The sequence below is a fragment of the Leptonychotes weddellii genome, chromosome X (genome assembly GCF_054177405.1).
Source record: "Leptonychotes weddellii isolate Sample4059 chromosome X, ASM5417740v2, whole genome shotgun sequence".
Taxonomy (NCBI): domain Eukaryota; kingdom Metazoa; phylum Chordata; class Mammalia; order Carnivora; family Phocidae; genus Leptonychotes; species Leptonychotes weddellii.
In genome coordinates, this window is record NC_138385.1 from 97,680,357 (window position 1) to 97,705,197 (window position 24,841).

At 42.8% G+C, this 24,841-nt stretch overlaps 1 protein-coding gene across 2 annotated transcripts; it reads right to left on the reverse strand.

Annotated features, from left to right (window-relative positions):
• Nucleotides 1-16,959: 16,959 nt before the first annotated feature.
• Nucleotides 16,960-23,510, reverse strand: TCEANC (transcription elongation factor A N-terminal and central domain containing). Of its 2 annotated transcripts, XM_031018750.2 has the most exons (3): nt 23,384-23,510; nt 20,249-20,414; nt 16,960-18,037 (listed from the first exon to the last, which is right to left on the reverse strand). In XM_031018750.2, the coding sequence occupies exon 3, from the start codon at nt 18,027-18,029 to the stop codon at nt 16,989-16,991; it is 1,041 nt and encodes a 346-aa protein (XP_030874610.1). In that variant the 5' UTR covers nt 18,030-18,037; nt 20,249-20,414; nt 23,384-23,510; the 3' UTR covers nt 16,960-16,988. The 2 variants fall into 2 exon arrangements, with proteins under 2 accessions (XP_030874610.1, XP_006747883.1); XM_006747820.3 differs by lacking the exon at nt 20,249-20,414.
• Between the last annotated feature and the right edge of the window lie 1,331 nt (nt 23,511-24,841).

Below are 24,841 nucleotides of genomic sequence, written 5' to 3' on the forward strand. Positions count from 1 at the left end.
TCCTCAGCTGCGTTCCGGCGAGAGAGAGCACGAAATAATAGTTATCTTTAAAAGTTTACCTAAAGTGGAAATAAAAGATCGCATCAGCACAATCACAGGTTTTTGTGATTACCATAAGAAAACGAATATGCAAACAGTAGATGAAAAATGGAAACAGCTGTGATATTGTGGCATAACAGGAATTTTTAAAAGTAAATGTAAAACTTTTCCGTAATCTTGTTAAAATACCGCCTCTGTTATCTCTAAATATAAAGCAGTAGTGGAGAAAGACTATTGGAAAACCTCTTCTTAATTCCTCACTTTAATATATGGAGTTGAGTGCATGGTTCTTATGATACGGGTCCCTGGAGGGACTTCTACTGACCTCTCAGTGTATTTTGTGGGGTAGATTTAGTTTGTATTGCAAGAGAAGGACCTCACTTTTATGATTTGCTGGGCCCACAATCATTAAATAACCTCTGGCTCTTTAGGGAGTCATTTTCTGGTAAAGAATCTAATGTAGTCTTTTCATTCAGCACTAGAAAAAGTATATTTTAGGAGAGTTTCTCACAAGTATTAAAGACAATTTTAGAATACTTCTGACAATGAGGCCTGTAATAAAGATTGAGCTCTAGTTTGAGCTTAAATGAATTTTTCTTTTATAAAGACATCTATTTTTTTATCCATGTAGGATATTTCCCCAAGGAAATATGTCCACAAGGAAATATGAGTAAGGTTTATAAAATATAAATCTATTGAAAATAGGGAGGGGAAAGATATTCATTATCTTATTTTAAACACAAAATAATTAAAACTACACAACAAAACATATAAGAACATTAGAATTAATTTTCCCAAAGAAAAACTATACAGTGTCATGTACAGTGAACTAAGTTGCAACAAGCAACCCACAGGATCACTAAGGAAAGGCTACCTGAAAACTGTGTATCATAATCATAGTCAGGGAGTGATGCACTTTATCTTCCACAACTGCTAATACCAAGCAGCTATTAACAAGAGCTCCTACGGAATTATTGTATCTTGATTTAAAGTAAGCCTTGAGATAAAAATAAAAATTAAAAAATAATAAATAATAAAAAAAAACTTTTAAAAGGGGCACCTGGGTGGCTCAGTCAGTTAAGCGTCTGCCTTTGGCTCAGGTCATGATCCCGGGGTCCCAGGATCGGGGTCCTGGGATCCAGCCCTGAGCCGTGGGCTCCCTGCTCAGCAGGGAGCCTGCTTCTCCCTCTCTGTCTGCCCCTCCCCCCGACTCATGTTCTCTCTCCCTCGCTCTGCGCTCTCTCTCTCTGTCAAATTAAAAAAAAAAAAAATCTTAAAGTAAGCCTTGGGAAATCCAAGAGTTTTCCAAAAAAGGGTTCTAAGAAGGTCCTACAAGTGATTCTTAGGCTGTTCCAAAATGTAAGCAAGGCATATAAACATCTGAGTATAGCTTATGGTCAGCACCTGAAGAAAGAATAAGGAATTACTTTTTCTGAAATAACTATTACTTAGACACTATACAACTGACACTTAAGAATATTCATATATTCAGGTATATATTCCTTTCTTTGCCTAACTGATTTGCCAGGGCAAGAGTAGGGTGGGTCAAAAGATTTTTCCCTGAAGGGCAAGTTTGGGGGATTTTTGTTGTCAGATGTGTGTGGTTGGCAAGCTGACACAAGTTAGATAGCTGGTCTCTGTCTCTCTTGCTCCATGAACTTGTTTACTGACGAAAAACATTTAAAAATTGACCTCATTTGACTCACTTCATCTAATTAAGGTTTTTGTCTTTATATTCTGTAAACATCCATTGCATCACTCATGGAGGAAAAAGAGGTCAAGGTTGCTAAGCATTAATGTTTTCTTTCGTTAAATGACACCTACTTATTACTGTGAGCCCTGGGAGTTAATACCCCATTTCCAGCTGGAGTCTGAAAGAAATCATCTCTGGTATCTCTGATGAAAAATTACAAATAAGTGGGCCCCAGACTCAGGTATCATAAATACAGATCTAGTTAAATTGATTATACTTTTCACATACAAGGAAAAACATCGAACTCAATGGTAAGCAACTTGACCATTAAATGACATATCTAAATAATCAGAAATTTGATAATTTCCCTAAATCATTGACCAAAATAAGAGATTTGTTCTCAATATTACATAGATGTACTTGCATAGCTGTACTAAGGGAGAAAAGCATAAAAAGTAATTCGAAATCCATTATATTTGGCTCTAAAGTCAGAGTGAAAATACGTAACAACATACAATAAGTGAAAAAGAACGTTATCAATAGTATATGAAGGCAAAAAATCCCAATTCGGTGGAGGAAACCTTTTTTTAATAAGATTTTATGTATTTGAGAGAGAGCACGTGAGAGAGAGAGCGCAGGATCTGGGGGGTAGGGGCAGAGGAAGAGGGAGAAACCGACTCCCTGCTAAGCAGGGAGCCTGATGCAGGACTCAATCCCAGGACCCTGGGATCATGACCTGAGCTGAAGGCAGACACTTAACTGACTGAGCCACCCAGGCGCCCCGGAAACATTTCTTATATAAATAAATACTGAATAATTTTCAATATTGAATAAATAAATATTCAATAAATATTGAAATATTTCAATAAATATTGATACTGAAATATTTATCTAATATTTATCTATATTTATATATAGTATATATTTATATATTCATTTATTTAATTCATATATTCCTTTATATATTCATATATTTATATAATATATACATTTTCAGTATTTCAAACAATGTCACACCCTTCCTGTTTGGCTAGAAACTAAATTCAGCATGTTTCCTACACTAATACTAACTTTTTATCCTGATCCTTAAGTCAGATAAAATTTCAATATGAGAAAATATCAGAAATCTGATTTCTTCACTCCTTAGCTTAAAAAGGAGTAGTAAATCAAAAAATGAATAGGAGCATCATCCTTAATCTATATATCAACAGGAAGAAAATCTCAGGATTTGCGATCTTCAGGTTGATACAATCAAATGGAAAGTCTGACTTGCCACCATAATAGAACATATATTCTGTCATGGGTCCCATGAGCTCTGTACAGTGGCTGATGTTGAATGGCTACCTGGGAATCAAAAGCCACCAACACGCTTCCTCCACCAGCCTGCCCACTGTCAGAAGAGAGGGGACATGGGAGTCAGGAGCCAATGCAACTGGCACCTCCCAAGTTTGCGGGTAACCACCACACCACACCACACCCTTCCAATGCCTGTAGTATAGAAACACATCTACCCTCTTCCCTTGGGTGGTTTTAAGACTTTCCAGGAAATGAAAAGTCATTTCATGTTGATATTTATTCAACAAATATATAGTGAGTGCCCACACTGTGCCAGGTACCGAGAATACAGTGGTAGACAAGATGCAGGAGCAATTCAAGGGGTGTCCCCAAGCACCCGCCCTGAATTTTTGCTCCCATCTACCAGCTGTGTTTATATCATATGATCTTACCTTGGTGAATAAAATAGATTCAATCCCTTTCTCAGGACAGCCCAGAAGAGAGAGGGAGACATTCAGTAAGCAACTAAACACACGTGCAGTTACAAATTGGATTAAGGGCCTTGAAGGAAATAAACAAGGTGCAGTCTGCGGGAGTACAGGGGGATGGTACCACACAAGGCATGAATCAGGGGACTTATGCTGAGCCCTCAAGATGAGCAAGCAGCAGTGGGAAGAGCTGTGGAAGGGGGCGGGGGGTACCAGTTGAGAGAACACCAGTTCACGAAGAACCTAGCACATAGTAGCACTCAAAAAAATTCTAAATAAAGAAAAGATGCAAACTATTAGAAAATCTTCATAATTGATGGAAAAACCAAAATTATAATTGTTTCTTCAGCCATAACTAGCTCAAATGTATTCTCTTAAAAATATTAAGTGCTTGGGGGCGCCTGGGTGGCTCAGTTGGTTAAGCGACTGCCTTCGGCTCAGGTCATGATCCTGGAGTCCCGGGATCGAGTCCCACATCGGGCTCCCTGCTCAGCAGGGGGTCTGCTTCTCCCTCTGATCCTCCCCCCTCTCATGTGCTCTCTCTTTCATTCTCTCTCTCTCAAATAAATAAATAAAATCTTAAAAAAAAAAAAATATTAAGTGCATTCTGAAGAGTGATGCTCTTTCTCTACCACACTCTAAACATAGCTTAACTCAGGTAATTACAGACGGCAGAACGGAACAGGCATTACAATTCAGGACTGAAATGAGCAATCTGATCCCTTTGCTGATTTCCTGATGAATGTTAGTCATAAACTGAACTTCATCTTTAGAGGCAGTAGAAGGAAAATTCCAGGCACACCGTGGTTACATTATATAAAAAGTATATTTGTGTGTGTGGGGGGGGGGGGGTGTTTCTGCATAAGAGTGTTTATTTTAAAAAGAATGGAAAGCAGCAAGGAAAATCAAAATAGTTGAATTGTTAGGGCAGCAGGATTCTGGGGAATTTTTATTTAAAATTTGAATTCCATGTTATAGTATTTTTTTGAGAAATAAGTAGAAATTTTTTAACAAAGGAATTTTAAGCACCCTACTTTCTATGGCATCCAAATGTAATCTTTGCCTTAGGCTATAGTAGTCAGGGAAGACAAAAATTCAGTTATCTTAGCCACTTTTTCCTTTAAACAGAAGCCCTCCCAAATCCACAGACACATCCAAAACTTCATGTTGCTCTTAGAACTCAGGATAGGAATGTTAGTGCTCCTCTTCCCACCTCCCCATTGCCGTATGTCTGAGTACCCAATGCCCACCAGCAGCTTTCTTGACCCTTTTGGTTTAAAACCTGAGACCACTATTGCACTCACATAACCAACTTCTCATTCTCTCATCTCCTCTCCCCATGGCCATCCCAGTAGCCATAATAATCCAAGCTTGTGCAAGCTCCTGGCCATAGCTGTAGCCAGGCTCAGCCTAAACCCAATCCCTGATTGGATTAAAGTGATAGATCTCTCACCCTATCTGCCTAATAGAGGACAGAGGGAACCCTCAGTGGTGGAAGATATCATCTAGAGCATTTATGTTGCATTTACACACAATGTCTGGCATTCAACAAAAAATATTGACATGCAAAGAGACAGCAAAAAGTGAATAATAATCAAGAGAAAAGAAGACAATATAATTTAATGTCGTGACAATTTGGGTGTATCTCAGGGATGCAAGGATAGTTTAACATTAACAGTTCAGGGGCACCTGGGTGGCTCCGTTAAGCGTCTGATTCTTGATTTCGGTTCAGGTCCTGATCTCAGGGTTGTGAGATTGAGCCCTGCTTCGGTTCTGTACTGGGTGTGGAGACTGCTTAAGATTCTCTCTCTCCTCTCCCTCTGCCCCACCCCACCCCTGTTTGTGCATGCGTGTGCGCTCTCTCTCAAAACAAAAATATTAATAGCTTAAAGGGAAAAGAAAATATACACTCAACTCCATTAGATGAAGAAAAGAATGCGTTCAACAAAATTCAACACCCATTCGTGATGAATAATCTCAGCAAACTAGGAATAGAAGGGAAATTCCTTAAGCTCACAAAGAGTATCTACTAAAAACCCATACCAAATATCATTCTTAAGAGTTAAAATCTGTAAGTATGCCCCCCCTTTCTTTTAGAGATGGGGAGGGGCAGAGGGAGAGAGAGAGAATCCCAAGTGGGCTCCACTCTCAGCCTGGAGCCCGTTGTGGGGCTCAATCTCACGACCCTAAGATCATGACCTGAGCCAAAATCAAGACTCAGATGCTTAACTGGCTGAGTCACCCAGGTGCCCTATAAAGTATGCCCTTTAAAACAAGAAAAAGAGAAGTGTGTCTGCAGCAAGCACTCTATTTATCATTGCACTCGAGGTCATAGCACACAGAAATAAAAGAAAGAACAAATATGAGGATTGCAAAGGGAGCAACAAAACTGTATTAAGCACAGACAATATGCTTGGAAATTCAAAAGGACTCTATAGAAAACTTATCATTCAAAGAGTTCAACAAGGCAGCTTACTGTAGACTAGATGTTTGTGTCCCCTCAAAATCCAGGGGTTGAAATCCTAACCCCCGATGTAATGGTATCAGGAGGTGGGGCCTTTGGGAGATGATTAGGTCATGAGGGTGGGGCCTTCACCATGAGATCAGTGCCCTTATAAAAAACACCCCACAGAGCTGCGTCATCCCTTCCACCATCTGAGGACACTGTGAAAATAGGGCCATCGATGAACCTGAAAGTGGGTTCTCAACAGACACCAAGTCTGCTGGAAGATCTTGGTCTTCCAGCCTCCAGAACTGTGAGAAATAAATTTCTGTGGTTGATAAGCCACCCAGTCAATGGTATTTTGTAATAGCAGCCCAAATGGACCAAGATAGTGGCTAGATAAAAAATGTTTAACAAAAATAAATTCCATTTATATAACCGACAAACACAGGAAATGTAAATTTAAAAAGATACCAATTTCAATAGCAAAATTATAAAACATTTAGAAATAAATATAACAGAAAATGTGAAGAACTTAGTGGAGAAAAGTAGGTGTGGTGCCTAAAAGGACTAGAAATATGCTGTCTAGCCACTAGCTATAGGGGTTACTTACATTGAAATATAAATCAATTGAAATTAAATGGCATTCAATATTCAGTTCCTTAGTCATATTACCTCATTTCCAGGACTCAGTAGCCACATGTGGTGAGTGGCCAGCCCACTGGACAGTGTAGATATAGAATATTTCCACCAGCACAGAAAATTCTACTGAAGTAGACTAGACTATGTCCATTCACCTCATAAATTTTCAGTCATACTATAGTCATTTATACCGCACTGCTTATGTTATACCCCCATAAAGGGGAGCCTGACTTCGTAAGAAATACACATTAGGAGTTGTAAAGTTTTCTTATCTTCTGAGAGTTTCAGGGGGTTGGGGAGAAGGGGTTTTGCTTAGCACCTGCAGGCCCTTCTGTGAGGGAGCCAACTATTTTGTGAGTCTTTTCATTATAACAGCTCTAAAGGCCAGCTACTTAGATACTTGCTCCTCCAGAACCCCCACAACAAGGATACAGGGCATGAGACCCAAGACTGGCCAATCAGATACTCTCTTTGAAGATCTGAATCTTAGGCAAGGAACAAAGAGATGCTGGAAGAGTTCAAAGTTCATTCTGGCACGTGTAGTGCTGGCCTCTGGTATCCAGGGACCACAGAGGGTGCCAGTGGTCATGAACCCAGTGGCAGTACCTAGTGCCTAGCAGTGACAGCATCTTAATCAGGCCATTCATGGTGTGGATTCTCATTGTTCCTGTCCACTGTCCAAACTCAATACTCCAGCCTTGCCTCCAAGAACTACTCAACATCTCCCTAAGAAATGCCTTCTCTAAGTGAGAAGGAGTTGATGTCTTTATTTGAAACTACAGTTGAGGGGCGCCTGGGTGGCTCAGTCGTTAGGCGTCTGCCTTCAGCTCGGGTCATGATCCCGGGGTCCTGGGATCGAGCCCCACATCGGGCTCCCTGCCCCACGGGAAGCCTGCTTCTCCCTCTCCCACTCCCCCTGCTTGTGTGTGTTCCCTCTCTTGCTGTCTCTCTCTCTGTCAAAAAATAAATAAAATCTTTAAAAAGAAAAAAAAAGAAAGAAACTACAGTTGATACTTGAACATCGTGGGGGTTACGGGCACTGACTCCCATACAGTCAAAAATCCGCATGTCATTTTTGACTCCCCCAAAACTTAACTACTAATAGCCTACTGTTGACCAGAGAGGCCTTAACCAATAATATAAACAGTTGATTAACACATATTTTTTATGTTATATGTATTATATACTGTATTCTTATCATAAAGTAAGCTAGAGAAAAGAAAATGTTAAGAAAATCATAAGAAAGAGAATATATTTACAATACTGTACTGTATTTATAAAAAAAAAAAAAATCCACGTATAAATGGACCTGAGCAGTTCAAACCTGTGTTGTTCAAGGGTCAACTGTACAAACTCTGAATGGTACAAAGTTAGAATATATCTTATAGATCATCTAGTGCAAACTTATTGTGATTCAGAATATAAATTCAGGTAATTGGAATTATACCTCCCTTAACACTTTTTTACCGATCAGTCTAGGCTTAGCCATGCTGTGGTAAAAAAAAAAAAAAAAAGAAAAAAATGACCCCGCCCCAACCCCCCGCCAAATCTCAGCAGCTTATAAAAAAAAAGATTTGTTTCTCATCTTAATGTCTATCACAGGTCAGCTGTGGTCCCATTCCATGTCACATTCCCTCTGGGCCCAAGCTGATGAACCTGAGCTAATGGAGAAGCCTGTCTGATATACTGCAGGTCTCATTGGTTGGCTGGCTCTTAAAGCTTCTACCTGGAAGTGACATGCATCATTTCTACCCATATGTCCTTGGCCAAAGCGAGTTACACATTAGGATGTACAATCCTTCTAAAGGGAGGGGCAGTGCAAGTTACACAGCAAATCTGATCTAAGTGGTATGGTATTCTAGAATTGTCTCACTGGGAAGGTCATCAAATACTTGAGCAATAATACAATCTAACACAACCCTTATGATTCAGGGCTCTCTTTCATTAATTTGGTAAGTTTCAAATGCCATAACATGAATGAAATAAATTTATTTTGAATAAATTATTTTTGGGGGGGAGTGGGTTTGAAACATTAACAATCATAACATTTGATCCAGTTTTATTAAAGTTAGATGCAGTGTTTCCAAAGTATGGGGTGGCACATGTAGAACAGAAACACATATGAACTCACTGAAATTCCACTCTAAGTAAAAACCTATTTTACAAAATTGCATTAAGCATCTACCATGCCCAGAGTTAATCTTGGGGCTTTGAGGGATACAAACATAACTAAGATGTGCACAGGGAACTTAATGGACAATTAAAGGGAAAAAACATGTCCACAAATAACATGAAGCAGTGATAAAATAGAGGAGAGACAGAACAGAGAAAATTCATAGGATGAGCTAAGTGTGAAATCTCTCAGCCTAGAGATAAAATGGAATTGTGTGAGGAACTGATTACTTTAAAACAAGCCATATAATTCTTTTTTTTTTTCAAGCCATATAATTCAAAGGCACAATAATTTTATACCACACTGTATTGTGTGTTTGGAAGAAGACATGCAGGCGAAGAAAAACTGAGCCAACATGTTGCTAAGAATTCCTGTCTTTGGTCCTTACTAAACAATGGCTACAAGTCTTTACTGAAACAGTGGTTATAGTGATGAAATCTGATTGAACTCTACTTAGCCAACTAAAATAAGTAGGGGGAAATATCCATATTTCCCTTTTCTTAAGGAAAAAAATCTTGTGACCTTTATCTTGTAGATGAGTGGGGTTTTTTTGTCTTTCAAAATGTCAAGTTTTAACATGTGATTACTAAAAATTATTGACATAAAAATTTGAAGTGCAATTATGACAGATGTAAATGTTAAATTATTTATGTAAATTCAATTAAAGCTGCACTTTAAATAAAGGCCAGTACAGTCCCTTTGGTTAGTAAAATATGCTTTACTTCTCGAGTTAAAAAAAAAACAAAAAAAACTGATGTGAAAGAAGCCAGACACAAAAGGCCATATATTACATGATTCCATTGATATGTAATGTCCAGGGTAGGCAAATCCCTAGAGACAGAAAACAGGTTAGTGGTTCCCAGGGACTCGAGGGAGGGAAGAATGGGAACTGACTGCTAATGAATTTAAGCTGTTTTTGGGGGGCGGTGATGGAAATGTTCTGGAATTAGATGATGGTGATGGTTGTACAACTTTGTGAATATACTAAAAACCACTTAAAAAAAAAACCTCGTAAATTGCAAATAATGTTTATATATATGATTTGGGGATGATTATTTTCAAAGAGGCACTTTTAGAATTACTGACATACAGCCAAGCACAATATGTAATACATAGAAAAACTGAACAGCAGCAACATCACCAAACAACTCTTTCGACTATGTTCCTTACCTAAGATTTGTAGGGCCTTCTGGAAAGTAAAACAATGAACAGATAGAATTTTATTTATTTATTTATTTTTAAGGATTTTATTTGAGAGAGAGAGAGGGAGAGAGAGCATGAGCAGGGGGAGGGCCAGAGGGAGAAGTAGACTCCCTGCTGAGCAGGGAGCCCAATGTGGGGCTCGATCCTAGGACCCAGGGATCATGACCTGACCTTTTTTTTCTTTTTGAGAGAGAGAGGGAGGGGCAGAGGGAGAGAGAGAATCTTAAGCAGGCTCCACGCCCAGCATGAAGCCCTACGCCAGGCTCTATCTCACAACTCTGAGATCATGACCTGGGCCAAAACCAAGAGTCATAATGTATGGTGATTAACATAACAATAAAAAAATTAAAAAAAAAAAAACCCCAAGAGTCAGACACTTAACCGACTGGGCCACCCAGGTGCCCCAATCTTCTGTCCATTTTTAAGTTGGGCTTCTTAATCTTTGATAGAGCCAATAGGATTTGTTGATTGATTGGAAGTTTGAAGGAAGGGAAAGGACTTGATCATACCTCCAAGGTTTTTAGCTTAAGTTATCCAACTATGGAGTTGCTATTAAGTGGAGAAGTAGTGTTGGAGAGATCAAAAGCTTGATTTTAAACATATGAAGTTTGACATGCTTGTCAGACATTCAAGTAGAGTTCTCAAGTAGGCTGTTAGATTTCGGGGCCTGGAATTCAGAGGAGAGATGCAAGCCTGAAGATAAAGAGGAGGAGTCATCAGCATATAGATGGTATAGAAAGCCATGGAACTAGATACACCAACAAAGGAGTGAGTGTAGATATAGAAGGTGTCCAAGGACTAAAGTCTGGACACTCCAAAGTTAAGAGGTCAGGAAAATAATGAGGAAGCAGCAATAATATTGAGACAGAGTGGCCAGGAGGAGGGAAAACCAGAGAGAGTACAATCTACTGCAAACCACATGACGAGTGTTCCCAAGGAGGCCAGCGTGTCAAATGCTGCTGACAGGTTTCAGGGCTGAGAACTGTCCCTTGGATTTAGTAGTGTGGAGAGTGGAGGTGGTTGGTGACCAAGACAAGTGGAGAGATCCTTGTTAGCTAGAAACTAGGGCATTTCATCCAAAAGCATAAGAGGGAAGGCAGAGTTCACAGGCCCGGTTGCTGTGGACAAGAGGGCATTCACAAACTGTAATATGCGTTGTGAGGAATCACTGAGGGCTTTGTGAAAACATACATTCAGATTCAACTGGTCTGAGACAGGGCCGGCGGCGGGGGGGGGGGGGGGGGGTGCATTTTTGTATTCGCTCCCAGGTCCGGCTGATGCCGCTGACGTCAGGGCCTCATTCTGAGGTAGTGAATTTATCTGCAGTTTCTTTTCAAAGTACAGATCTAACCAGGGATGTAAATGGCAACTGCTCTGGGTTGACTCTAGAAGATTTTCTATGCTCTAGGGGGCTTGATGTCATTCATAGTACAGCTCAAGTCTGCGGCTTGAGAAAGGGGTCAGAAACACAAGGAGTGATCACTGTGGGTGGAAACTTTAGCCCTGTTTGTTTTGTGGACTGAAAGAGGGAGGGGCCTTCTAGGCAGAAATACAAAGGCTGGGGCCCAGCAAACTGCCTGGACAGAGGCCGCGGGGTGCGGATGCGGCCTCTCTCTGGGTCAGTGTGAGCTGGCGGGGAAGGCTCCTTGCAAGGCCCCTTTGAGAAAGACTGCCGTTCTCTCTCCATTACACGTATGAATATACTAAGGGTTCAGAATGATTCGCTGAGATAAATACCCAATAGAGTATTTCTAAGTCCCTCCCTCAGTTCGTTTGATTTTTTTAATAACAGCTTTATTTACTGAGATCTAATTCACAGACCACACAATTCGCCCATTCCAAATGTATGATTCGATGGTGTTTAGCATATTCGCGGAGTAGGGTCACCGTCGCCACAATTGATTTTTGAACGTTTTCTTCACCCCCCAAAAGGAACCTTCAGGCCCTTTAGCCACTGCCTCATTTTCCAATGGCATTGAAATCCACTAAAATGTCTGCAAACTTCCTGCCCAGCAATTTGTGAGATTTCACAAAGCTGGGGGATATGTGTACATCTGTTGCATGAAAACAAAACTGTAGGGGCGCCTGGGTGGCTCAGATGGTTAACTGTCTGCCTTCAGCTCGGGTCATGATCTCTCTGTCAAATAGATAAATGGAATCTGGCTCTGTGTAGCCCTGCATAACTAACTTAATCTCTCTCGGCCTCAGATTCCTCACCTCTAAAATGCTGGCAGGGTAGTTGTGAAGGTTAAATGAGATACTGTAGATGAAGTGCCAGGAATCTAGCAAATGCAGTGATGGAATATCCCTCCCCCTTCCTCTGCCCGGCTAACTTCATCTCAACATTTACCCTGAGTGTCACAGCCTCCGTGAAGCCCTCCCTGATCCTCCCGGGTATCCTGCACCCCTGCCTCGTCAGTCAGTCAGCCGGTGTTTCTCTCATAGCTCTTAAAATGTAAAATGATGGCTGGCCACGTCATTGGTGCTTCCTCTGCATTTTGCGGGTCCGGAGGCCTGGGATGGCTGTCGATCACCTCATTGGCCCGAGCGCCGAGCAATACAGCAATGGGCACTTGCTACTGCACGGCACGGCATTTCTGATAATGCGCAGCAATGTCTCCGCAAACCTCATTTTGAATAGTAAAGCAAATGGAATCATATGAAGCCATCCTTTCTCCTTTTGGACTGTGGGCTCTTCTGAAAGCAAGATGACACCTTCTATAATCTAGGCACTTACAGTAAATACCTCTGAGAGATATAAAAATATTTGTGTAAAATATTTTGCATTTACCGGGAAGTTATAAATAAAGCAATCTGACCAGAAAGCCGAAGACCCCGCCCTCGCAAAGGCAGTGGAGCCTGGCCAGCTGCAGGCTCCCTGCCTGGTGCTTAGAAATGGAAATAGGGAATGAAAGGAGCCTCTCATCCCAGGAAGTGCTGGGGAAGAGACAGAGCTGCAATTGTATCCAACTTTTTATCTAAAAAAAGTAACATGGACAAAGGGAGGGTGATGTGGGAAAAGGCATGAAGAGCCCTTCTAGATTCAGGTCTAACAGCTGATGCTTATGCCCTATGCAGTTACTCCTCGTAACCAGGGCAACCAAGATCCAGGCTATACTTGTATTGTACTGAATTTCTGTGCTGTTAGTTCATTTCTATTATGGGTCACGGGTAGGGAATTTGCAGTTGTTGGATTTGATGAAACACCCATTTGCAAAACTGCCTATATAAGGACGGGAAAAAAAATATTTTTCCTCTATCCCATCTAGGTTCTTGGCTGGGGTTCTGTAACAAAAGACAGATTAACAAAAGGAAAGCATTCACATTTATGTAATATAAATTCTACATGACACGGGAGACTCCATAAGGAAATGAAGCCCCAAAGAGAGTTAAACCGGTGTGCTTTTGTGGAAGGTCAGGCAGGAATGGGATAGAACGGAAGGGTATGAGCCAAGGGGAAAACCTAGAAAGTCCTCTTTGCTCAGATTCCCCTGTGTGCCTACCTCTGCAGAGATCAGGGATGCTCCTTTCCTTGGGTAGGAGGAGGGCATCTCTCAGTGGAGGGGCTTAGGACCTGCCTCAAGGGAGCAGGGGGAGGCAGAGAGTCCTCCACCTACAGGCCCTTACTTAGATTCCTTCAGCTTCTTCTGTATGAGAAGGTACCAGATTTTGGAGTAGCATTTCCTGAACCCCATCGCCAAGGACTCCGTCAACTGTAAAGATGCAGGGAGACCATCTGGTGTACTCTTGTTTGAAACCAGTCACATGACAATGGGACCATTGCTATGGCCACCTGACTGGATGTCTCTGCATCCATCCTGGCTTCCTTCCCCATCTAACTTAACAAAGCAGCCAGAGGGAACTTTCCTAAAGGCCACTGAAGTTGTCTCACTACCAACTCCCTCCCTTCAATGGCTTCCCATTGGGCTTGGAAAAAACCCACAGTCCTTATGATGATTGACAAGGGCCCTAATGAACCCAGTGGCTCTTGTGACTTCACCTCAGCTCTGGTCAGCTCCTGTCGTGCTTCCCACCCCCCTCCCCCCCGGACCTTGGGGCCATTGTACTCGCCATTTCTGTAACGGTGATTGTAAATTAAACAAAGCTCCTTTCCCCCAGAAGCAATTTTAAAGAAAAACACTTTCTTTTCAGTGGGTGAGACATAGAATGTGAAAGGATGATTATACTTAAAAATGTAATGCTGTCTCATTGGCTAAAAGAAAAAAAAAAACCCACACTGCTATTTGCCTATCTCTGGTTCCAAAAGTCACTGACAAAGTCGAAAGGAAATGAAAAAGACTACCCAGATTTTTACATTTTGGAGAGTGAAGGAATTTCCGTTTCAAATGCTTTTATTTGTCTGCAAATGAAGTTTGCACAATTCCAGCATAAAAACTTTTTTAAAACCCCACCACACACAAAAAACAAACAATGACAGGAACACTTGGTTTTCATGTGATGTGCCCTTTTAGAACCCCTAAATAGTTTTTAAGATCATCCTAAGTCACATGAAACCAGTTTGTGAAACTTCAAGTTTTAGGTGACTTTGCAAGTTTCTCTTTAAAAGACTAGCATGTTACATCAAAATAGGCAGCCCTGGGAAGCCACCAGGAGAAAAGATATCAAAATAGAATTCACACTCGACGGCCTCTGATTACTTCAAACCCATTTGAACACACGAACATATTCTAGTTTTAGGCACTGTTTGGGGAATTGTGTCAGGAGGCAGGTAAACAGTGTGTCTGGTTAAGCTTTCAGAGCTCTGACATAGGAAGTTAGGAACGGTGGGAGAAAAGAACTGGTGAAAATGTGTATAACTCCGAAGTAAACTTATTAAAACTGTAACCATTAACATTCAACAAGTTCTCAAAAGAGAACAAAATCAGCTATAATCACACAGAAGGTGTGTTGTGCTTAAATAATTGCACAGGTTGGTTCAACACTGCAAAAGCCTTAAAGAAGGAATTTCCTCTTCAATTCATTTATTAGAGAAATGTTGGTAGATTCAAAGACTCAGGCAATGGACGACCTCTGACAGATCAAGGCCTGTTTTTACATTAGCACAATTGGAACTTCAGACCTAAAAGGGTTCAGAGTATGGGACCCCCAATATGCCATCCTGGCATGAGGATCATTCTGGGCTGAACGCAAATGAGAAAAGGCAGACACGGAATGAGCTCTCTGCCTGAAAGCAGAACGTAAATTCCCCTTACGAATTCTGTACCAGGAAAAAGGTTAACAACCTCCTCAGGATGGCAGCGAGAAGAGTCTACACAAACAAACCTTACTAAATAACCATTATGTTCATTAGTCCCCCCATATATTTACCCTCCCAGTTTGCTGGCCCTAAAAGCCTAAAGCCCCTTTCCTCTTATTTCTCTACAAATGTATCATTATTTCCTAAGATGCTATTACACAAGCCCAAGTTCTAACCACCCATTTGAATTCTTCATCACTGAGTTTCTCCTGTATGTATCATGCCCAGCGTGTTAATGAACGGTTTTTCTCTCGTTAGTCTGTCTTTTGTCCGTCTAATTTGCAGGGTCCCAGCTACAGAGCCTAGGAGAGCTTTTATCCTCCCCTACGTATCTAAACTCACATGCCCTCGAGAACATGAAGACTCCCTAACATCGGAAACCAAATTTCATAAACACTTTATATACTCTGGAGGACTTGTGCAGAAAAAACAAAAAAACAAACAAATAAATATGCAACTCCTCTGACTAGGCAAAAGGACTCGAAACAAAATTCTACCTGTGAGATTAGAGGATAATTTTCATGGTTCAAGGGAGAGACAAGTGAGAAGAGAGGGGAAAGTAACAAAGCCCTAGTTATCCAATGTTAGAGCCTAAAGACACTATTCATCTTGTCCCACATCGCCAGGAATACCTTTCTCAGAATCAATGTTGAAGCGGTCTTGGACGGTGAATTTGGAGGAAGACAGTGTGGGAGCAGTTCCACCTGGGCTAGCTAAGTCACAGCACCCCTGGGGACCTGTTTCCTCAGGTGTAAAGTGTACAGTGACATTCTTTTCTTAGAACCGTGAGACCATCAAGTGAGAGCCTGTGTGTGAGTAGTTCTCAACTCTGTCTCAAAGTAACTTGAGGAATTAAAAAAGCCTGGGCTGCATCCCATGCATTCAGATTCAATTGTTCAGGGGAGTCCCCCCCCCCCGCCTCGCCCCGCCCCGCCCGAGCATCAGTGGGTTGTCAAATCTCCCCAGATGATCCTCATATGCAGCCACTGTTAAGGACTACTGGCCTACTGAGAAAGCAGCACTGAACTGCCTTGAACAGGATCACCCGGGGATCCAGGAGCATGAGGCCTGAGACTGTGCATTTCTAACAGGCTCTAGGGCCTGCTGAGCTGCTCTCAACCACACTCTGAGTACAGCAAAGGACTAAGTAGCCACAAAGCACAAAGCAGACAGTCATCCACTCTCTCCCCAAACAGTCAACTTTTAGTGATCGTGGCGTGAACTTCAGTGAATGACTTTCCTTCCTCTTAGGATTAAGAATATAGTGGGGGGGGGGGGGCGCGGCGCCTGGGTGGCTCAGTCAGTGAAGCATCTGCCTTTGGCTCGGGTCATGGTCCCAGGGTCCTGGGATCAAGCCCTGCATCAGGCTCCGTGCTCAGTGGGGAGCCTTGCTTCTCCCTCTCCCTGCCTTCTGCTTGTGCTCTCTCTCGCTATCTCCCTCTCTCTCCAATAAATAAAATAAAATTTTAAAGATTTTTATTTATTTATTGGAGAGAGAGCGAAAGTGACAGAGAATACAAAGGGAAAGGAAGAAGCAGGCTCGCTGCTGAGCAGGGAGCCCCATGCGGGGCTCAGTCCCAGGACTCTGGGACCACGGACCTGAGCTGAAGGTAGTCGCCTAACCAACTGAGCCACCAGGTGCCCCTAAAATAAAATCTTGGAAAAAAAAAAAAGGATATAGTGCGTGTAAGATTTTAAAACCAAGCACAAAAGGGTGGCAGCAAAAAAAACACGGTATCACTCCAGTTCTTGGTTAAGAAAACATTTATTTACCATCACAGGCAGACCCACTTGCTATGATACCACTGCTCCCCACATTCGTTACAGATCACATAGGTCATCATCTCTTCATCTGGATTTGAATTCCGCACCCAACTTGGCAGGAAAAGTGTTCCTCTGGCGATTACGGTGACCTTGCAATTGAACTTCTCACAGCGTCTGCATTTTATTTTCTTTGTCTGCGTGCCCTCAGTGGTGTGGGGAAGGCGATGCTCCTGTATGCAAGATTCCGTGTAGGAGGCTCTCAACTGCTTCAGTTCCTTGCTCGCCATCTCCAGCACCGTCATTTCGGCGAATTCTCTCGGAGACGTGGTCCCAGAGAGCAAGTTCCGTTGTAAGTGAGAATTTTGGGGGTTCTTCAGATTGGCAACTTTGCTTCTAACACAAGTTTTGTACTTTTTGAGGTTCTTCGAATGAAGGGTAAAAATGTGCCCTTCAATTTCTCTTGCAAAGTTTTGCCACAAATCAGCTTTGGGCTGATCTGTGCAAGAACTCGTTAAAGCTTCATAGAGAAGCTCTGTGCATTTAGCTCTCACAGGTACTGTGGGATCCAGCGACTCAGTGGATCTCTGGTCAGTGGATTCTGGGTCACCACCCCTGAAATGCTCCTCCCCGGGCTCCATCTGACTCGTGCTATTTTCAGGCACAAGTGTTTCAATGGCTCCTGCAACATCGTGGGGTGATGAATTAGAACTGCAGCCGCCTGATATCTCATCCTGACTTGGGTCATGAGAAAGTCTGGAGTTTCTGCCCGTAGGGAATGATTCAGGGCTGTCCCTTGGTTTGAAGTGGAGATCCTTATAAAGAGCTTTCCATTCTGACAGCAAACGCTTGGCTTTCTTTTTCAAAGCCACCATAGGGCAGTTTTTGAGGACTCTGTACACAGCCCTGACCACGACGGTCTCCTGGAGATGCTCTTTAGTCACGTGAAGAGTCTCCAGCTCAGTAAGGTGGTTGCCAAGATCCTCAAAATTCCTTTTAGACATCAGATGCTCAATAAGGGAGGCTTTGGCAGCTACCTGCTTCTGGTCAGACATCTTTACAGCTGCAAAGAAAAGAGAAAAGAGGTTTCTGTTTCTTTAAGCTTGGGCTTAACAGTTGCAGCTTCCTGATAGTAGCAGAGCGCTTTCGCCAGTTACCTACGCGGCGTATTCTGAAAGAGTTATGTAACAGAAGTGGGCGTGACCTGTTAGAAAATGGAATCTGCAATGTGGTATGGTTCAGTTTCAAAAGGCTGAGTCTGGGTAGTTGGGGGGGATAAAAAAGCACTGCAACCAGCTTCCGCATTAACGGTTGCTTCAAAGAAGCTTACTGGAAGAGCTCTAGAACTTTCTCCAATCAAATTTTCCAAATCAATGCTCTTTCCGGATCCCGATCGGTCAATTGCTTTGGATGGAATTTGGTGGTCATGTTGGGCATGAAATCATGCCAGTGTCAGCATGAACAGGGTAAGTCTGAGCAAGGCTGGACTGTTTACCCCCATATTCAGCTATATAGCTGAACTACTTGCTGATTTTATCATCTTTAAGTGGTATTTTTCTGAATAACAGAATGAGAAACAGGGCAATAAGGGAATGCTGTTTAGATGTCCCAAGGAATCTGAAGAAATCGTGAGACAGTATAGGTCGCAAGACAGCCGGAACCAGATCTGATGGGCCCCAAGAGTCAACGGGCACTGTGCTGACATCCGAGTCTTCTGAAAAGCAGGGTAAGGGTTCATACTAAGCGATCCGGACCATTTATGACTTTGGACCAGCTAGTCCCTAGGCCACTTTGGTTCCATTAACTTTTCTGTTTAACTCTGAGGTGCAAAAAGTTGCTTGATGATTATCTCATCCTGGGCAGGTAAATATTTACTTTATCTAACCAGTCTATTTTTCTCTCCACATAATGCACATAACCTTGCTACCTAATACCCCTGGATCTACATCTGCCCATCTGGTCTAAATATGGACTTATGCATCTTGATAGCAGGGACCCTGTCTTTTCAAAAACTCATGGGCTTCCGTTTCATAGCACTTTATATTAAATGCCCATTACTGGGGCACCTGGGTGGCTCAGTAGGTTGAGCGTCTGATTCTTGGTTTTGGTTCAGGTCATGATCTCGGGGTCGTGGGATCGAGCCCCGTGTCAGGCTCTGCACTCAGCAGGGAGTCTGCTGGAGATTCTCTCCCTCTCCCTCTGCCCCTCCCCCTGCTCACACACACTCTCTCTAAATAAATAAAGTAAAATCTTAAAAAAAATGCCCATCACTAAGCACATAGTCTAGTAACACTGAAGCGAGCACAGAGACGATCAGTGCAGTCTTCTCAGAAACCATCTGACAAGTTCTGTGAAATGCAATGTCTTTTTCTTTTAGTCAGTGATTCCATTTCTATAAAATTACTTTAGGGAAGCAAGAAATGTGGAAGCTGTCCATGTAAGAATTTTCTTCCAACTCTGAAGAAACTGTAAGGTCCCAAATGGTTAAACTTGCACACAAATGTTCACAGCAGCGTTACTCTTAATAGCCAAAAAGTGGAAACAACCCAAATGCCCATCAACTGGGGAAACAACATATAGCCTATCCATACAATGGAATGGTATTTGGCAAAAAAAAAAACCCCGTAAACCCCGTGAAATTCTTATATATATACTACAACATGGACGAGCTTTGAAAACACTATGCTAAGTTAAAAACATAGAGGACCCCATATTGTATGATTCCATTTATATGAAATGTCCGGAATAGGCAAATCTATTTGGTGGTTGACTAGGGCTGGGGCAGAGGGATGCAGGGAACCAATGGGGTGGAATGAAAGGGGGGTGGCTGCCAACGGGTGCAGGGTTTTTCTTGGGGAAAGTGAACAAACTTCTCTAAAGTTGACTGTGGTGATGAACTGCACAACTGTAAATATATTAAAAATCACTGAAGTGTACACTTTGAGGAGGTGAACTGTAGGGTATATAAATTATATCTGAATAAAGTTGTTATTTAAAAACAGCATATAGGGACGCCTGGGTGGCTCAGTCGTTAAGCATCTGCCTTCGGCTCAGGTCATGATCCCAGGGTCCTGGGATCGAGCCCCGCATCGGGCTCCCTGCTCGGCGGGAAGCCTGCTCCTCCCTCTCCCTCGCCTGCCGTTCCCCTGCTGTGCTCTCTTGCAGATAAATAAATAAAATCTTTAAAAAAAATAAAAACAGCATATAGAGTCTGATCCAAATTTTATTTAAGAATCACATGTGAAGAGAAACGGTCAAAAACAAATGCACAAACCTTTAGACAGTGACGTTTTCTGAATGGCAAGATTTTAGATGATTTTTTGTTTGTTCTTTTATTCCTTCTCGTATTTTGTACGATGCGTATGTATTATTTTCATAACCGCAAAAGTGACTTGTCCAGTATCATTTCATGATAAACTCCACATATTTATAATGTTGGCCTATTGGAAAACGGCACGGTAAATGGATCAGTCTTCTACCTTCCCTCTGGAATCAGAATATCATGACGGTGCTACATGACGTGTGGCTTTGCCTTCACATTAGCACGCACAATTTCCTGAGAAGTCTACTGCTGGGTCTAAACCAGTTGCATCTCCTCTCAACCAGGAAGAGTTAAGCACCCTGGGTCACAACTGTGAGGTTCCTGTGGGTGTTTCCCTGCTGGGCCAGCTCAGGGATGACCGAGACTGCAGGTCTGGCAGCTGAGCCACCAGAGGGGGCTGGTACGTGGACAACCTGGGCAGTCACTTGTGAGGCAGCAACTCAGGGTCTTAAGAGGCTTTTTTTTTTTTTTTCTTAAAGATTGTATTTATTTATTTGACAGAGAGACAGCGAGAGAGGGAACACAAGCAGGGGGAGTGGGAGAGGCAGAAGCAGACTCCCCGCCGAGCGGGGAGCCCGACGCGGGGCTCGATGCCAGGACCCTGGGATCATGACCCCAGCCGAAGGCAGATGCTGAACGGACTGAGCTGCCCAGGTGCCCTTAAGAGGCTATTTTTATCATTATCAAGAATCAGTACTTCAAGATCATTGTTTTACCTTTTTTACAATTCCAGACTGAAAACAGTGAAGGAGGTATTCCTAAGGATCAGAGGCTCAGTAAACAAAGAAGAGGCAAGGTAAAAACGCAGAAAAATTAAAAATACATGGCCTCCATTGCTGAACTTTCTCTCAAAATTGTCTGCCTGACATCCTAGCATCTGGAGGAAGTCACGCAGCCAAGTCACCGTGATAAGGTTTCAAGCTGCTTAAGATACTTGAACCCTCCCCAACTTGTTGGGAAGTTTCCTAACAAAGAGGAAATATTCATCTTGCTTGCATTCCTCATCCATTCTAGAGGCACCGCTACCGAAGACATCAGGATTGAAGTCTGCCAGATGCTGGCAAGGTGGTTAGTAAGAGACAGGTCTAGAGTGCCCACAGGGAGGTTAGGCAATGTTTAACTCAGGTCAGAATTTCTCAACGGTCGGTCAGAGTCTCAAGGAGAGTCTGAAGGGGACTTTATAGCTTCGGAGCTTCAGAACGATGAGAACAGCAGTCTGTCTTACCAGCAAAACTTTCTCTTCACTTCTGTAAATCCACAGACGTTAATGTATTCATGCATAAGCACTCTGCTCTTTATTTCATATGTCCTTTCATTTACCTCTCCTCTGTATTTCTTTTTCATTTCTAATTGTGGTAAAATACACACACCATAAGACTTGCCATCTCAAACATTTTTTCCCCATCTTAAACATTTTAAAGCAGTGTTCAGTAGTGTTAAGTACATTCACGTTGTTGTGCAACCAACTCCCAGAACACTTTTCCTCTTGCAAACCAAACTTTGTACCCATGAAACAACAGCTCCCTGTTCCTTTCTGCCCCACAGCCCCTGGCAACCATCATTCTACTTTCTGTCTTGATGAATTTGACTACGTGCTGCACGTAAGTGGAATCATACAGTATTTGGCCTTTTGTGTCTGCCTTATTTCACTCAGCATAATGTCCTCAAAGTTCACTGGTGTTGTAGCCTGTGTCCTGGATTATTAATATTCCATTGTATGTATAGACCACGTGTTCCTTATCCATTCATCATAAACACTTGGGTTGCTTCTACCTTTTGGCCATTGTGAAGAAACGCTGCTATGAACATGGGTATACAAATATCTCTTCGGGACCCTGCTTTCAGTGCTTTTGGGTAAATATCCAGAAGTGGGATTGCTGGGTCATATGGTAATTCTATCTGCAATTTTCTGAGGAACCGCCATACTGTTTTCCATCCTCCTCCATATGTCTAACAGCATTTAAATCCTGTCAAACCTTCTGTTCCCCCTGTGGGACAATGATGTGGATATAAAGCATTTATTGCCCTAGGAGGGTATACTGTGAAAGCAACTGAGATATAAAATTTTGAGTATTGCCATAAGAAGACAAGGAAAGTTGTGTATCCGGTTTATAGCTCTACAGAGTTCATTCAATAAATAATTTATTACACATCTAAGTACACATTAGATGCTGAGCCTGAAGAGATCCTCTCTGCCTTGAGGGAGCTGACAGTCCACTGGAAGGAATACGGACAAGAAAGTGGCCACTTACAACACAGGGTGTCTCCAAAGGATAGACACGGCTGCTAGAGGACACTCACAGGAGGAATGCTGGAGCCCAATCTGGGCTTCCTACCATCTGGCAGGTTCTAACTGCTTCTTCACTGCGTTCCTTCTGATTCACGGCACTTTGTCAGAGGGATCATCCTCCACTACAGAGCTCACCAAGATATCCCCTCCACTTCCCACTTAAAGCCCTTCAGAGGTGCCCCTGTGCTCTCAGGGTGGAGCCCCAAGGCCCTTGGCCAGGTGATAAAAGGCCCCCTTCCAGCCTCCTCCGTGACCCCCCTCCATGACCTCGCTGACACCGACAGGCTCTGCCCATTCCACAGCTCCGTGCCTTTGTGTCAGTAGCTCCCTGGGCCCAGCCTAATTCTCACCACGGGTGGCTGTCCGTCCTGACTATAAACCTGAATCGGCTGGCGAAATTAAACAGCAAAAACAAAAACAACGCCAGGGCCTCGTCCCAGGCAGAAGCGATCAGAGTCCCTGAGGGTAGGCCTGGGTATCCTCCCAGCTGTCCCAGTGACTCTGATTTAAACCAGAGCTGCCACCACTGCCCTGTACACACGGGCACGAGGCCCTGCCGCGGCAGGACCGTCTCAGTTATGCTGCCACCCCCCGAAGACAGCTCCGGACCTGCTCCTAGACCAAATACATAGAACCTCTCTGCTTTCAGACTCGGCCGGATGAGCCCCATTGGGAAATATTAAAAACACCTGCCGTGCACCGCCCACCTGAGAACCTTCTCTACAATGACAACTGGTGGTTGCAGTGTGTTAAGTGTCACGATGCACCCAATGCCCTGGACTCATTCCCTTCCTTACCTCTTAACAGCAGAAGGCAATGTACATTTATTGAAGTCCATGTGCCATACACATTCATGTCATCTCCATCCTCACAATGAGCCCGAGTCAGGTATATGGCTTATCTCCAACTTACAGATGAGGAAATCTGTTAAAAACAAAACAAAACAAAACAAAACAAAAAACCATCAAATAGTTGCAGTGGTTTTTTTTCATGGTGTGTATCACATTAAAAATTGTTTTATTGTCTGCCTTCCCCACAAGACCGTAAAAGAACGATGTCTGTTTCATGCACTGAGACATGCCTGGCCAGTGCTTACTGTTACTCAACAAGTGTTTTTTTGTTAAATGAGAAAAGAGCATCCAGAGTGCTCCCTCTCCTCTCTGCTCGTGCGCTTCATTCTTTTCAGTACAGACCAGCTTGCTTGTACCCACGGCACCGAAGCCCAGTGCCCCTCAGCTTCTTCCACGGGAGCCGACCTCATCTCAATTCTAGTTCAAAAAGTCATTTAAAATTAAAAAATAGTAATAATAGGGCGCCTGGGTGGCTCAGTTGGTTGGGCGACTGCCTTCGGCTCGGGTCATGATCCCGGAGTCCCGGGATCGAGTCCCGCATCGGGCTCCCTGCTCGGCAGGGAGTCTGCTTCTCCCTCTGACCCTCCCCTCTCTCATGTGCTCTCTGTCTCTCTCATTCTCTCTGTCTCAAATAAATAAATAAATAAAATCTTTAAAAAAAAAAATAAAAAATAGTAATAATAAAGGCAGGAGCATGGTGCCCACTGTGGGCTAATCAAGTAGACTCCAGGAATCAAACGTTTGGGGATAAGGAGGGTCAAGAAGGTATAGTTCACAGAAGTGAGGGGTGTTGAGCATGTTCGGTAAGTTTCTTGCCCGTTCTGGGCCTCCATTTCCTCATCTACAAAATCGGGGAAATTCCACATCCTAGGATTAACATGGGAAATAAATGAGATAGTCCTTATAAACTCCTTAGAACCAGGCCTGTCACACAGTAAGCCTGACAATTACACAGGACTATAATGAAAAGATTTACATGACATGTATCTATCATACCAGGCGCTGTTCTAGAGCAAGGGGTCGGCAAACTTTTCCTGTAAAAGGGCGGATAGTAAATATTTTCAGCTGTGCAGGCCATCCGATCTCTGTAGGGACTACTCAACTCCGCTGCTCTTTTGGCAGACACAGCAGCCAGAGACAATACATAAAAGAATGAGTACGGCTTTGCTCCAATCAATCTTTTTTCAAAGACAGGCAGGCTGAATTTGGCTGCAGGCCCTAGTTTGCTGACCCCTTTCTAAAGCAGTGCTATCCAACAGAAATATAATGCAAGCCACAGATACAATTTAAAATTTTCTAGTAACCGCGTTAAAAAATGAACAGGTGAAATTAAAGACATTTTACCTAACCAGTGTATCCAGAATACTGCCATTTCAACATGGAATCGATAAAAACAAATTAGTG